This window comes from Vombatus ursinus, unplaced genomic scaffold (genome assembly GCF_900497805.2).
Source record: "Vombatus ursinus unplaced genomic scaffold, bare-nosed wombat genome assembly UNPS02014813.1, whole genome shotgun sequence".
NCBI classification, from domain to species: Eukaryota; Metazoa; Chordata; class Mammalia; order Diprotodontia; family Vombatidae; genus Vombatus; species Vombatus ursinus.
Window position 1 is genome coordinate 19,633,578 of NW_020954591.1, and position 14,577 is coordinate 19,648,154.

The window sequence follows — 14,577 nt, forward strand, 5'->3', positions numbered from 1 at the left end:
TTTGTGTGTGTGTGTGTGTGAGTGTGTGTGTGTGTTAGAGTCTTTTTGCACAAAATGATTAATATGGAAATGTTTTACATGATTGCACACGGATAACCTATATCAGATTGCTTACAATCTCAGGGAGGGGAATAAGGGAGGCATAGAATTTGGAACTCAAAACTTTTAAAATAAAAATGAATGTTAAAAATTGTTTTTACATGTAATTGTGGGGGAAAAATATTCTTTAAAAAAAAAAGGCAGGGACTGTTTCATTTGCATTCTTAGTGCTGACCCATACAATGCTTTTAATAAATGCTTTTGACTGGTTGACACAAACCTTGTTCAAGGCTAGAAAGGGATCAACACCAGAAGTGTAGGGAATTATTTAACTAAAAACTAGGAGAGTGCTTAAAATCCTTTATGATCAGAACCCAGACCAAAGTAGTACCTGATGGAGAGATTTAGGAACATGGCCTATTTTTATTTTCACAATAATGAAAGGTACAAACAGATTATGTTTGTTAATGGAGTCAGAAGACCTGAGCTCAAATTCTTCTTGACACCTAATACTAGCTGTGTGACCAAATCAGGAGATAGGGATTAAACCTGTGATTTCACTGGTATAAGATGAGGAAATTGCCTCACCCAGTCAGGTTGGCCCTTTCTTTGCACCTTACAGTCTTAGAAAGTTACCTAGGACACTGAGAGCCTATGTGATTTGCCCAGGGTTAACAGCCAATGCAGTTAAGAGGAACTTGAACTCAGGGATATTTGAATCTTCAGGGACAGTTCTCTATCCCATTGTGCCACTGCTGCCTCTTGACCATACAAGGACAACCAAAAAACATTCTTTCTCCTCAAGTTTATCTTCTACTGGGGGGGCAACAATAGGTACCCAGGCTAAATAAAAAATATATACAAGGTAAAAAGTATTGGGAAGACCACTTTAAAAGTCTGAACCACACCAAATCACTTCATCTCAGTCTCCCCACCCCCTGTGCCCCAATACTAACTAACATTTATAAAGTTTTAAGGTTTACTAAGTGCTTCTGTATGTGCAGCTGTGTAGTCAAGTCAAATGAAGAAGCCATTGAATCTGCTGCTTGGCAGACAGCCTCAGTTTAGGATTTCAAATTTTCTGTAGCGACTAAGTCCCTACCACGGGCCAGGCCCTGGGATACGTGGGTACAAAGACAAAAAAAAAGTTCTGCTCTCAAGCTCAGAGTCTAATGCGGGAGCCAACGTGCAAACAACTATGTAGAAACAAGACACATACAGGATAAATTGCGGAGGGGGGAGGGTGTCTCAGAGGGAAGGTTCTACATTTAAGAACCGGGAAGGACTTCTTGCCTTGCGGGAAGGTGGGACTTTGAGACTTGAAGGAAACCAAGAAAGTCAAAAGGTGTTGATGAGAAGGGTAAAAATCCCTGGCCTGTGGGATAGTCAGTGAAAATGCGTGATTCTGGAAATGGAATGTTTTCTTTTTTTCTGCAGAACTTTTCAAAATCAAGTCAAGGAACATTTATTAAGTGACCACTATATGTCAAGCACTGGGCTAGGAGCTGGGGATACAAAGAAAGTAAAAAAGTCCCCGCTCGGAAAGAGATGGCTCACAAGCTAATGGGGCGAGTGGAGGGAATTTCCGCACCGGGAAGTTCCCGCTAATATGCCATTCTAGGTTCAGACATTCACACACACACCCCATAAGGGAAAAACAAAATTGTTGGCCCTCAATAACTGTTAAGTGAAGATAAGAGCACTTCCTGGACTGTTCTTCCAGTGCCTCGCACTCCGTCGCTTCAGGAGAGATTGCTATCCGCTTCCCTCCCTGCTGGGGTCTGTGTCCCGACCCCTTTCCCCCGGATGATCGCGGGGACTGCGCCTGGGCATGTGCGTGCGCTCCTCGGGGAAGGAAGAGGAAGAGGTCCCCACTCCCTACTCCCTCCTCCCCCCAGCCCGCAGCGTGGGCTGCTGAAACCAGTGAGGCAAAGGTCAAGTCGCTGCTGCTCTCGCGAGACCAGCGGCGACGGGGACAGGCGGCAGCGGCGGAGGTATCTCCAGAGTGGCTCCTCACAGTTCATAGAACCACATACAAAGTCCTCGCGCTGACGCTTCCGCGAACATGGCGGCAAGTGCGCGGAGAGCGGCTTTAATCGCGACTTGGGGCAGTTGTCTGCGTCGTGGCCTCGCCGAAGGCCGGCGGGCGCTTCCCCGGCCAGGCCCTCTGGCTGTGGCTGTAGCGGGGGCAGCGATGGCAGGGGTAGGAGCGGTCTGGTACAAGGGACGCCTGGACCTCGCAGCTAGCGGTTGCCTGACAGTCTTTGCGCAGGTAAGGCTGAAGACCCCGACGGGAGAGGAGCCGCCCTGGGGGCGGGGCGTGAGGCGAGGGGCGGGGCCTGAGGGGCGAGGGTTACCACGGAAGGCGCTGTCCTTCCTGCTCCGTGCCCCAAGGAGGGTCTTGTTTAATGCTTTGCTGATTGACGGTTGGTTCGTTCATAGAGCCCTTGTGACAGACTAGAAAAGGATTAGGAAAAACGTAAAAGAGGGTAACATTTTTGGACGGCACCCTATGCCTAGGATAAACCCTTCTAAACTTTCTAACCTGCCGAGGACCCCAGAAATGCTGTATTTCACTCTAAGTTTTTTCCTCACTCCCACTCCACACACACATCCACCTACAGCGGAGTCTGGGGTCTCTGTCTCATTGAGGAGCAGGGGTGAAGAGAGTAATAAGAATCCTTTTGTAGGCTGGTGGTTTCTGAAAATAACACAGAAGTGTAGGGAGTCTTTCATTCAGAGTTGAAAGTACTTGAAATACACCCTCTCCCCCATTCCCAGAATTCCCTTAATCTGTGAAAATGACACCATGGGTTCTGTCAGTGAAGTTACTGTTTTTCCCTGCGGATGGAGTACCAAAATCTTTGCACAAAAAGAGGCTGCGCCTTTATTAAGTTCTGAAATAGTCTAGCCTAATAATGCTTATTATATAAATATTATCCATACATTTTCCAAATCCATGTTTTTGTTTTTGTACTGGGAAAAAAAAGTCAAACCTGCTGACTGGACAAGGGAGGATGGCAATGTACAGGTTGCCTCAAGTCTTAGTGCAGTTTTAAACTAGGTTGAGGTAGCCAAATGACGTAGTGTTGGCCCACAGGCGTAGGGTCAGGAAGAGGAGTTTTCAGCTCCTCCACTAATCTCAGACACTTAACCCTGGACAAATCACTTTCCCTCAGTCTGTCTCAGTTTCCTTATCTGGAAAATAGGGGTAATAGCGTCTACTTCCCAGGGTTGTTGTGAGGATAAAATAAGATGTTTGCAAACCTTAAAGCACTATATAAATGCTAGTTATGGTCATTATTATTATAACCACTAAGATTTGGGGGATTTCTGTATATTTGTAAATGAAGATGATGGAAAAACCAAAGAAAAGAAAAGTTTTTAAAACAAAATGTCAAACTTTTAAATTATACTCCTATAAAAATTGTTAAATATAATATAAATCAGTAGGCTAAATAAGACTGTAAGACTCAACAACCTCTTCAAGTTTATCCCTTTTATTCAGGACTTAGAAATAGAGATAGAGAAAGCTTATAGGTCATTTAGTCCAACTCCCTTATTATTGGAGGAAATCCAGAGAAGCAGAGTGACTTAGAGTCACACAGTAAATGGCAGAGCTAGTACTTAATATTTTCTGACTCTAAATCCAGCGTTCTTTCCTATGTGTTGCAGAGCTCATCATAATTAGTACAAAATAATAAAGGACTGAGTATACTTTAAAACTTTTGAGAAAGTAGTGACTTGATAGCATTTTTATAGATTTCTGACAAATATATGTATTTCCTTAATCAAAATTTTATGTATTTTTTTCCTTTGGGTATTTTAAAATTAAATTGCAAATTTTCTAATTTGTTTACTTTTTACATAGCCTTTAGATTTATTTGGTACTTGCCTCACAAAAGCTTAGGGACTATTCAGATAAAATAGATTTAAAAGCAAGACATTCAAATTCAAATAATCTGGCAAATGATAATTTGGTATTGTTGTAGTAAAACACCACATAGGTAAACAATGTATAATTTTCCGCCATTTCACATTTGTGAATATCATTACCAGTTGTGGAAAAAGGAAGTAACAAGTGATGTCCAAGAAAACTATTTTAACAACCTTGTAGCAAGATTAGGATTTTAGACTTATAACTGATTTTCCTGATTGATATTTTGTCTCTTTTCCAATTCATTCAGTATATACAAAATAATACAAAATCAGAAACAAGTGAGGATAAGGGTAAACGGTATCAAAAGGAAAAGACTACATGTTAACTATGTTAACTTGTTGAAGGAGGAATATATTTAAGAGAATTTCTAACTGGAGAATTCTTGGGCTGTGTACCTGAATATATTGGGTTTTTTCTGATTGACTTTTTTTTTCCACTCCTTACAGAGGTTGCCTTTTATAGTAATAGAAAAGTTTAGAAAAGGGGTGGATTTTGAAGGAAAGATAATAAATTGTTTTTAGACATGTTGAATTTGAGATGGCCTATTAGACACTCATGTGAGATGTCAAAAAAGTCATTGTTGATGTGAGAATGAAGGTCAAGAGATGTTAGGGTTCGATAGGTAGAACTGAGAGTCATCTACATAAAGACAATGATTGAACCCATGGGAGCTGATGAGGAAACCCAGTGAAATAGCATAGACCAGGAGTTCTTAACCTGCAGTCTGTGAATTTGTTTCTTTAATATTTTGATAATCATGTTTCAATGTAATTGGTTTTCTTTGTAATCCTATATATTTTATTTTATTCGTTTAAAAATATTATTCCGATAAATGGCCCTTAGGCTTCAACAGACTACCAAAGAGGTCCATAACACAAAAAAGGTTAAGAATTTTTATTCTAGAAGAAGAGAGAGGACCTAGAATAGAGCTTTGGGGCAGGAGTTGGAACCAAGAGAAAGACTGTGAGCCATGTACTAAACTCATTGAGGAAGGGGGGAAAAAGTTCTGGGTGGATAGTAATGACCACCAGGATCTAGATTGGATGATAAATTTGAATAGTACGAACCTCAAAGTGGGGGGAGGTTGCTTAGTATTGGTGGTGGAGGAAGGGTCTAGAAGTGGCAGTGGAGAATAAGGGGAATTCCATCTCCCTTACCACAACCAGTGAATTGGGGAACATGACCTAAAACAGTAGTTCTCAAATATTTTTGTGTCAATACTCCTTTACACTCTTAAAAATTATTGAGGACCTCAAAGAGCTTTTGTTTATATGGGTTATGTCAATATTAATCACATTAGAAATTAAAATATCTTAGTATTGTTGTTCTTACTCACCACATCCCCCTTCAGACTACGAAGATCCAAAATACAATCAACCAGTTCTGGGATAAAGTGCCATCAAGATGGAGCCAGGTTTCACTGAGTGCCAGAAGATGAAAGGAGTGAGAAGGGAAAAGGTTTAAAATTAAAGCAAATTTATTAATTATAGAACAGGTTTTCCAGAGAGCACAGTAGAAGGGATAGGGAAATCTCATGTGGGACTTTGTGAGGTGGTGGAGTTAGAACTGAGGGGGATAGGAGTAAGGGAGTGAGTAGTTGAAAATGAAATTGTTAATTCAGCAGCCATAGTTCAGAATCACTGGAATGAGGAGAGCATGAGGAAGTAGGAATATGTTCACTATTGAGGAATGAATCCAGGCAGATTATCTATATCCATGTTAGAGTGAGGTTCATTCTGCTCTTCTTTTTCATGAATACTGACTTCCACTTCTGAATAATAAGGTACCTTCTTTGGAAAGGAGGAGTCTTTAAAAGACAAGTGAAAAGAATCAGTAAACATTTTCAAAATAAATGGTGTTATGAATATTTTTCCTATTTGCAGTATGTTATTTTTATTTAGCCTCCCTTGGAGACACCTATAAATTTGCTTACATCTGAAAGTTTTCTTTCCCCTAAAAATTTTCTTAGTATACTTCTTCTGGATCTTGTCATTGGCCCTTTCTTTAGGGAAAAAAAATAAGATAGTGTGGACAAGAACTTTGATACTTGTTAGCACCTGTTACTATACTCACCTGATATCTTGTTGAATGTCACTAAGAGGGAAGTAGTTAAATATGCTTCCAGGTGGAGCATTTATACTTTCAAAAAATTTAATGAGGTAATAGCAACTTGCATTATTAAGTATCACAGAATACTTTCCTCATAATAATACAGTAAAGTACTATTTTAAATATGAAGTGAAGCTCAGAAGGGTTAAGTGAATGTCCCATACTGAGTCCATGCTTTCCATGTTGCCATAGCCACTCTCTTCTTTGCTCCACCCACCAAAAGGAGAATCCAAAGAAATCCTATGAAACTCTTATTTTTGGTAACAGATCAAAATATCAGTCAATAGGGGACTTTTGGTTTGGTTTTGTTTTGTTTTGTTTTTTTAGCTAGTAGGAAATGTAATATGAAGTACCTTCCTTCTGTAGCTAGATTTCATAGTATTCTACTCCTGACAGTTTTGATGATAGGAAACAAATCAGATTTCTCTACCACTCCCTTTGTCTATTCACAATTAGTTGGGAATGCATGTTAAATTTGTGTAATTATCCATGGTAATAGTAGATAGGAATGGTATAGATAATAGTATTGTATATAATTTGAAACCTTCATTTTAGTGGATAATCACCATCAAACTTTTCTTCAGCTATTATAGTAAGATATCATAATATTTGACAGAAATGAAATTCCCCTTTGTGCTTTTTTCTTGCCATGGCTGAAAGACAGGAAATAGGAGAAATAAGAGATAATTTGTAAATGGATCATTTGCAGTGAATAATATGATTACATGGTAGCTCTTTAAATTCTATATGAAGCCATATGAAAAGGAATCACACTTGAATCAAAAAGAAGTAAAACAAAAAAGTTTTACTAATCTAAAATTTTTTTCAAGGTCTTGTAAGACAATAATTCTTTCGGGTCTTGACTTTTTCTATCCACTAGCTTTTGTTCTCTTTTAAACATTTCCTTTTTGTTCTCTTTCTCTCTTAAGTTTCATATTTTATTACTATTATTTTGACAAATTTATTTTATCCTAGTTTTTTTTTTTTTAACGATGAATTCAGCAGGTATTAAACACCTACTAGTGCCAAGTACTGGGGATAAAAACACTCAAATGAAACAGTCCCTCTCTTCAAGTAGCTTACATTGTCCTTGTGGGAAATAGTAAGTATACAGAGAAGTAAATACCAAATGTATACAAAACATACAATAGTTTTGGGGTAAAGGGAACTAACAACTAGGGATTCAAGAAAAGCCTCATTCTGAGACATAACACTAGAAAGGATCCTCAGAAATCCACGAGGTGAAGGAGAGAAGCCCGTGCAAAGGCTCTGAAACAGGAGATGAAACTGCATGTTTGGGGAACAGGAAGCAGACCAGTTTGTCTGGCATTTAGAGTACATGGAAGGGAATAATGGGAAATCAGTCAGAAACAATAGACTGGAACTTGATTGTTAAGTGTCAGACAGGGGAGTTTGTATATATTTTATCTCAGAAGTTATAGGGGAATGACTGGTCAGACTTGTACTTTAGGAATATTAATTTGCCATGTGTTTTGACTTGAGTTTGGATCAGAGAAAGGAGAGACAAGGCAGGAGGCAGGGAGACCAAATAGGTGACTGTTGCAGTAGTCCAGGTGAGAGGTGATGAGGGCCTGAACTAGGATGGTTGCCTTGTCACTGGAGGGAAGGGAACAGGATATGGAGGTAGAATCCACAAGATTTGGCTTCTGATTGGGTTGGTGGGGGGAAATGAATAGTTAAGGATAGTTGAGATTGTGAACCTGTATGACTGAAAGGATAGGGTGCCCTTGACAGAAATAGAAAAGTTAGAAGGAGGAGGGCTGAGTTCAAAGAGATGGAGAGAGTTCTTTTTTTGAACTTGCAGAGTTTGAAATGCCATTGAGACATCCAAATGGAAATGTTCAGCAAGCGGTTGGTGATGCAGACCTGGGGCTTGGGAAAGAGATGAGGACTGGCTCTGTAAATTTTGGAGTCATATGCATAGAGATGATAGTTAAATCTATGACAGCTTATGTAATCAATTTTTGAAAGTAATTTTACACTTATTATCTAATTTGATCCTCCTGGAACCCTGTGTAGAGTGGGTATTATTATTCCTTTTTTTACAAGAAACCAGGACCTACATAGGTCAAGTGACTTGCTAAAGATGATTCTGCATCAGTAATGTGGCTAGTATATGTCATTAACAGTGTGGAAAACAAATTAGGCAGGATATTAGCTGTCTATGTAGCCAAGACCCACTGCCTTTAGTAGTACTGTCTACTACTAGATGGTACTGGAGAAGATTTGACTGAGGGAATGAATCAGGGTGCCACCCCTACTGCCTGGCCTACCAGTGACCTGGGGGAGTGATTCATATGGCCCAATTGTATTTTTTGCTCTTAAAATGACAATCCAACCCCCTCCTTAAAAAAAAAAAACTAGACGCACATGACTCATAAACTCAGTGAATATACTTGGTTTAAAATGTTACTTGATTGTAAAGTTGCTGTTTTTACATTGTCTGAGTAAGTCTTCATGTTTTATTTTAACATATGGCAACAGGTCTTCAAGTTTAAGGAGCTTTTTTTTTTTTAAATTTTACTCATTTTCAAGAGTTAGAAGTATTTCAGAAAGTTACTACTGATAGTTAAGGTTAAGTAGAATTCCTGGAAGAGATAAAAATACAAATACTTTGGCTGATAAAATAGTTGCAATGTTGAGTTCTCTAATTTTTTCATAGTTTAGACATATAATGTTTTTCTGGGAGTAGCTTCAAGGCTCTATTGCATTTCTATTAGTAATTTGATTTTAATCTTGCATGGACTTTCTGATAGCTCTTTACTGGAAGTTTCTTCCAAATCTCCAAAGGCATACTAGTATCTACACAACTCTATGAATCGATAGATTTTGGTTTGCTTTCCTTCTTTTGTTGATACAACTTACATATACTGTCACTGTCATAAAGTAGTAGCTTCCTAAATCTAATATTTTATAGTAAATTATTTTTGTTAATAAAGTTTTTAAAAGTTAACTAAACTCATTATAGTGAGAACAAAAATAATTGCTATATTATAAATAGAAAAATGCCATGATGTTAGATACATATATGTATGTATACATATATAGCAGCCTATTTATATATCATATACATATATTGTATATACATATAAAATATATTTACATATAGGAGTCCATGTATATGTTAATCTCTGTTAATGTAGAAATAAAAAATTAATTTACAAGGAAATTAAAACTAATCTTGGATAGTAAACTTCTAGAGGGCAGGGATTATGTCAGTTAAATTTGCTTTGTACAGTCTCATGAAAATACTTTCATCAGTGATGGTAACAATAGCCAGCATTTCTGTTGCTCTTTACCATTTATAAAATGTTTTGTACATATTATTACCCCACTTTACAAATGAGGAAACTAATAAGACTTAGAGAGGTGAAATAATTTGCCCAAAATCATATGCAGAACTAATATTTAAGCCTGTGTCATCTGCTTCCAAGTTCAATGTTTTTTGAAAAATAAAAATTTTAATAATCAGATATATGACAATTTTTAAACACAATTTTAGAATTTTTCATTTCAAATTAATATTTCTTTCCTCGCTGCCTTGTCTGTAGAAAAACTACTGTCAATATGTTTGCAGAATTACATCTTATGTAACAAGTCCTAGAAATAGAATAAGCATATTTTAAAAAAAAATAGCTCATTCCTCCTTGCATAAAAGGTAACTCAATAATTTTCAACTCTTTATCATATCACTGAGGTATTATTTGAGAAAACTTTGTGTTATTCCCTTTTCCTCACCTCCTAATTTTCCAAAGCTCATGTTGACATTCTAACGTTCCTTTGGCCTATCTTTGTGAAATCTATCACTACATCAGATTGATTTTTGAATTACAATGTAATTTTTTTTCCTTTTTTTTTTTATCTTTAAAAAGATTTATCACTCTTTGGAGCTTCAGGAGTACACTTACATAGGTAACTAGGTTAGATACTTGTTGAATTGAAATGCAAAAAAAAAATTAAGCTTTTTGGAACAGTTTTTTGTTTGAGTTAGGTCAGCATGTTAAAATATTTTCAATAGTCATCATTTGAATGTATAAGAAATAACCTGATAGGCAAATCTGATTCTATTATTCTTAATTAATTATATCACTTTGTAGCTTTATTCATTGAGTGTATAATAATTTGAAAATCCAAAACTGGAAAACAAATAAGGGGATAGTTACACATAAAAGGATTCTTTACAAAAGGAATCACAGGGTTCTTTTAAACAGTACATTTTAAATGATGTGCTTTAAAACAAAAAAAAGAAATAAAATGATCCATACCTTAAAAATTGATTTATATGCTTTACACATAGCAGTTTTCAATTTTTTTTTTTGTTTCAAGATCCCTTTACATTTTTAAAAATTATTGAGGACCTTAAAGAGTTCTTATTTATGTGGGTTACTGTATCTATCAATATTTATAGTATTAAGAATTAAACATAGTATTTTTATGAAAATTGTTTTGACCTTGCAGACCTCCTGATTCTTGGGGACCCCAAGAGGTCCTTCAAACACACTTTGAGGACTGCTGCTTTGCAGGAATATGTTTACTGTATAAAACAAAACAAGTTATACTGTGTGTGTGTGTGTGTGTGTGCGTGTGTGTGTGTGTGTGTGTGTGTGTGTGTGTGTGTGTGTGTGTGTGTGTGTGTGTAGGGCAGGGGATAGGGTTTGAACCAGTGATTCCATCCAAGTAAGGAACTTCCAGTGAAGAAACTCCTTCATCAATACTGACCTGTAACACATTTCTAATTTACCTTTTCTTAGAGAGTTGCAGAGGGCACTAAAAGGTTAAGTCAAGTCAACAAGCATTTGTTAAGCATTTACTGTGTGTCAGGCACTGTGATAAGAGCTGGCATTACAAATAGAAGCAAAAAAAAATTTTTTTTAAAAAGATGAAGAAGAAGATGACAGTTCCTGCCCTCAAGGAGCTTACATTCTAATGGGGGAAGACAACATATAAACTTATCTGTAATCAGTATGTGTCAGACCCAGGTCATTTTGACTCACTGCAAATGAGCAGCCTGCCATATTGAATAGAGAACTGGCCTTGGATTCAAAAAAACTTAGGTTTTAGTTATGTCTCTGACACATACTATCTTTGTGACTATGGGAAAGTAATTTAACTTCTCAGTGTCACAAGTAACTCTCTAAGATTATAAGTTACACAGGAGTTGTATATTAGCCTACATCAGTTAAGAAACTTTGGTACACTGGGAATTTTCTGCATGGATAAAATCACAGGTTTAGACTGTGCCCACCCCTTACCCAAAATACAGATGCATGCATACATAAACCTCCGTATCTATATATGATGTACATTATTTTATGTTTTACATAATGTGTTCAGGAACATAGTGTTCCTGAAAAGTATATTCATTAAATATTTGTAAACAGGATAATTATAAATGTATTATTTAAAAGAGCCACGTAGCTCCTTTCATAAAGAATTCTTTTATAAGTAATTGACCCTTTATTTGTTTTATAACTTGGATTTTCATATTACTGATGTCTACATATCTACATGGAGATGTAGAGAGAATGCTTACTGAGGAAGTTTGACTTCTCTGATGTCAATCTTAAGAGACTATGAATCACTATGTATGTGATTCATACTATGTGGGTTATAACCCACACATAATCGCTATGTGTGTGTGTGTGTGTGTGTGTGTGTGTGGTGTGATATTATAATCCTCATTATTTTTAATTATATTGGGCTGAAACTGTGTTGAAATCCGTTTTTCTTTATCTGTCTCTTTCAAGCTTTCTCCTAGTAAACCAGTATTGTATACAGTGATTTAAGCTAAATTGCTTGTGAAAACCAGTGGTTAGAGATAAATTAGAGGGAGTTATTTCAGAATGAAGGGGAAAAAAGTGGGAAACTACTTTCTTTTGATCAAAGTCACAGAATGTGAGAGATGAAAGTGACTCAGAGGTCATCTAATTCAACCCATGCCTCAACAAGGATCCCCCTTTCCTGAGAGGAAAAGTCTCACTCTCCTCCCCTCCCTCCAAGTAGCTCATTACACCTTTTAATAGCTTTAATTGTTAGGCATTGTAAAGAGGTGATTTTCTTAGTCGTGTGGGATTGATTTTTACTTTTTAGATGGCTATATATATTTTATATTTCTGCTTTGGTTTTGCTTCATAGAAAAAAGGAAGTAGTTGATCTAAAATTTAATAGGAAGTTCTAAGAAGTGAAACTGTTTTCTTTTTTTTTTACTAGCTTAAGTGAGCTAAGTAAGTGTCAAAAACTCATCTGTGACTGTAAGAGATACAGAAAACAAGCACTGGCTAGTTACTAAAGAGAAGAGCTGCTAGAGTTTTGAAACTGAACTGTTAATGTGGCTCGTTATCTCCTTTCATTCCTCTTGCTTAGTGAAGGAGAGGCAGTATAGACTAGAGTGAAGGACTGAGAATCAGGAAGACCTGGGTTCAAATCCTGTCTCTGAAACTTAATATTTGTGTGACAGTAGGTTAATCACCTGACCTCTCTGAGTCTAAGGAAACCTTTAAGGCTGTAAGTTTCACCAGGTTGCAGAGTGGAGGAACTTCTCAAAACATTGAAACCACAGGTCCTTGATATAAGGACATATTGCTGACATAAAGGTGAAGTCTCAGAATTGTATGTCCTGTGTAAAAGTTTGTGAGTCAATTCTCATCCCAGATTTCTAGCACTAGAACAACTGGACACATCAACTGACACCCCACTCCATAAGAAAAAATTATAATTTTACTTTAAAATAAAAATGTTCATCCTACTATCTCTATTTTCTTTGCCTTATGGATAAAAAATGTACTACATCAGTTGGTACAGCATAGTCCTTTAAGGTACTCTTGAATTTCAGTCCTTCTAGTGCTACCCTGGCATGGGTCTGCTAAATGATGTCCAGTCTCCAAATCCAGGAGCATACCCAGACTTGTGGGGCTGCACAATAGGACCCAAATGACCAAAACACAGGACCACCTAAGTTTCAAATAGTGCCTCTAGTTCTTGGCTTGGAAAAGGCCAGATGTACCTTACTTCTCCAGGGAGAGAGAGCTGTTACCCTCAACAATCAGGTAACAGGTTTTCTACCAAACATCCTGTATCACAATGTTCTAAGAAACCTCAGCAAATTGAGGTGGCTAGTCCGAACAACCTAATCAGTAATTACCAGGACTCATATGTTGGGTTTTATGGGTCGTTATCTGCTTGTTAGGATTACAGATAGGTAGAAATACCTTACAGGAAGCTTTCCTTAAATGGCATTTGGGATAAACAGTGTCATGTGGGTGGTCTGTACTGTGGTAGTCATATGCTTGATATTTGTAAGAGTAGATGTAGCCATTTCAGTATTCATGGTGTTGACACAAAGTGGCCTAATACCTGGACCCACAGACAAGATCAGAAGAGTTTTGGTTATCTGAAAACTTTTAGTGAGTTATGCAAGAATATTTTAATCATTGGGTATACATAAGAATAATCATATAAAGGAAAATTAAGAATTAGTCATTTAGACATTGTCTCTTAGATTTTTAATTTATTTTCTCCAGAGTATTTAAATGTAATGATTCCTGTTTGCTTCACTGCCTCAATAAAATGATATGATGGCATCTCCAGTACCCCTTCTCAATTCTTGTCTACCTTGACCTTTCTGCAGCATTTGATATTATTGATCACCTCTCCTTTCTTGTTTTCTGTCATGTCATTTTCTCTGAGTTCCCTACTCTCTGACGATTCCTCCTTGGTTTCCTATGTTGGTTCTTCTTTTTATCCCTTAGTGTGAACATCTCCTTTTCTCTCTATCCTTTCACCTTTGTCAGGATCTTCTATTCTTATGACTTTGATTATCATCTGTAGGCAGTCTATATTGTCAAAACCCTAGCCCCTAGTAGAAGTTAGTGTATATATGTGTGTGTGTGTGCGTGCATGTGCGTGCATGTGTGTGCGTGTGTGTGTGTGTGTGTGTGTGTGTGTGTGTGTGTGTGTATGTATTTTACTGTTTGTTAAGGGAGATCATTAGGGTCTAAGGGAAGAGTCCTCCCGGGGAAAGAGGTGACAGCTGAAGTCATAATGTAAAAGAATAAACTAGAGGTTGTTTTCAGATAACCCAGAGTTATCCTTGTCCAAATCCAAAGGTTGAGGCAGTAGTACTTCCAGTGCTAGGAAAACAGACTAGAATTTCTCTCTCTCTCTCTCTCTCTCTCTCACACACACACACACACACACACACACACACACACACACACACACATACACACACACACCCTGCCTTGCTCTGCTATATCATCATTCCTGTTGTACTTACCATATTTCTCTAACCCTGTTCACTCTGCTGAGTGCCAGATCTACCAAACTTTTCTGTCTCATTTCCCTACTTTTTCATGGTCTCATTACCTTAGAGCATAACTCAGAAAATGTTGATAAAGATGCCACTGCTGATGTTGTAGCACTTGAACCCTTCACTGTTCTTTGTGCCCAAGTTTGGTTAGCTTGCAGCA

At 37.4% G+C, this 14,577-nt stretch overlaps 1 protein-coding gene across 3 annotated transcripts in view; it reads left to right on the forward strand.

Annotated features, from left to right (window-relative positions):
• Positions 1-2,015: 2,015 nt before the first annotated feature.
• The window catches only part of MICU2 (mitochondrial calcium uptake 2), a 178,282-nt gene continuing 165,720 nt past the window's right edge, over positions 2,016-14,577 (forward strand). For all 3 annotated transcript variants that reach the window (XM_027835253.1, XM_027835252.1, XM_027835251.1), the window contains exon 1: positions 2,016-2,311. In XM_027835253.1, the coding sequence (XP_027691054.1) occupies positions 2,105-2,311 (207 nt within the window). In that variant the 5' untranslated portion in view covers positions 2,016-2,104. The remainder of the gene's footprint in view (positions 2,312-14,577) is intronic.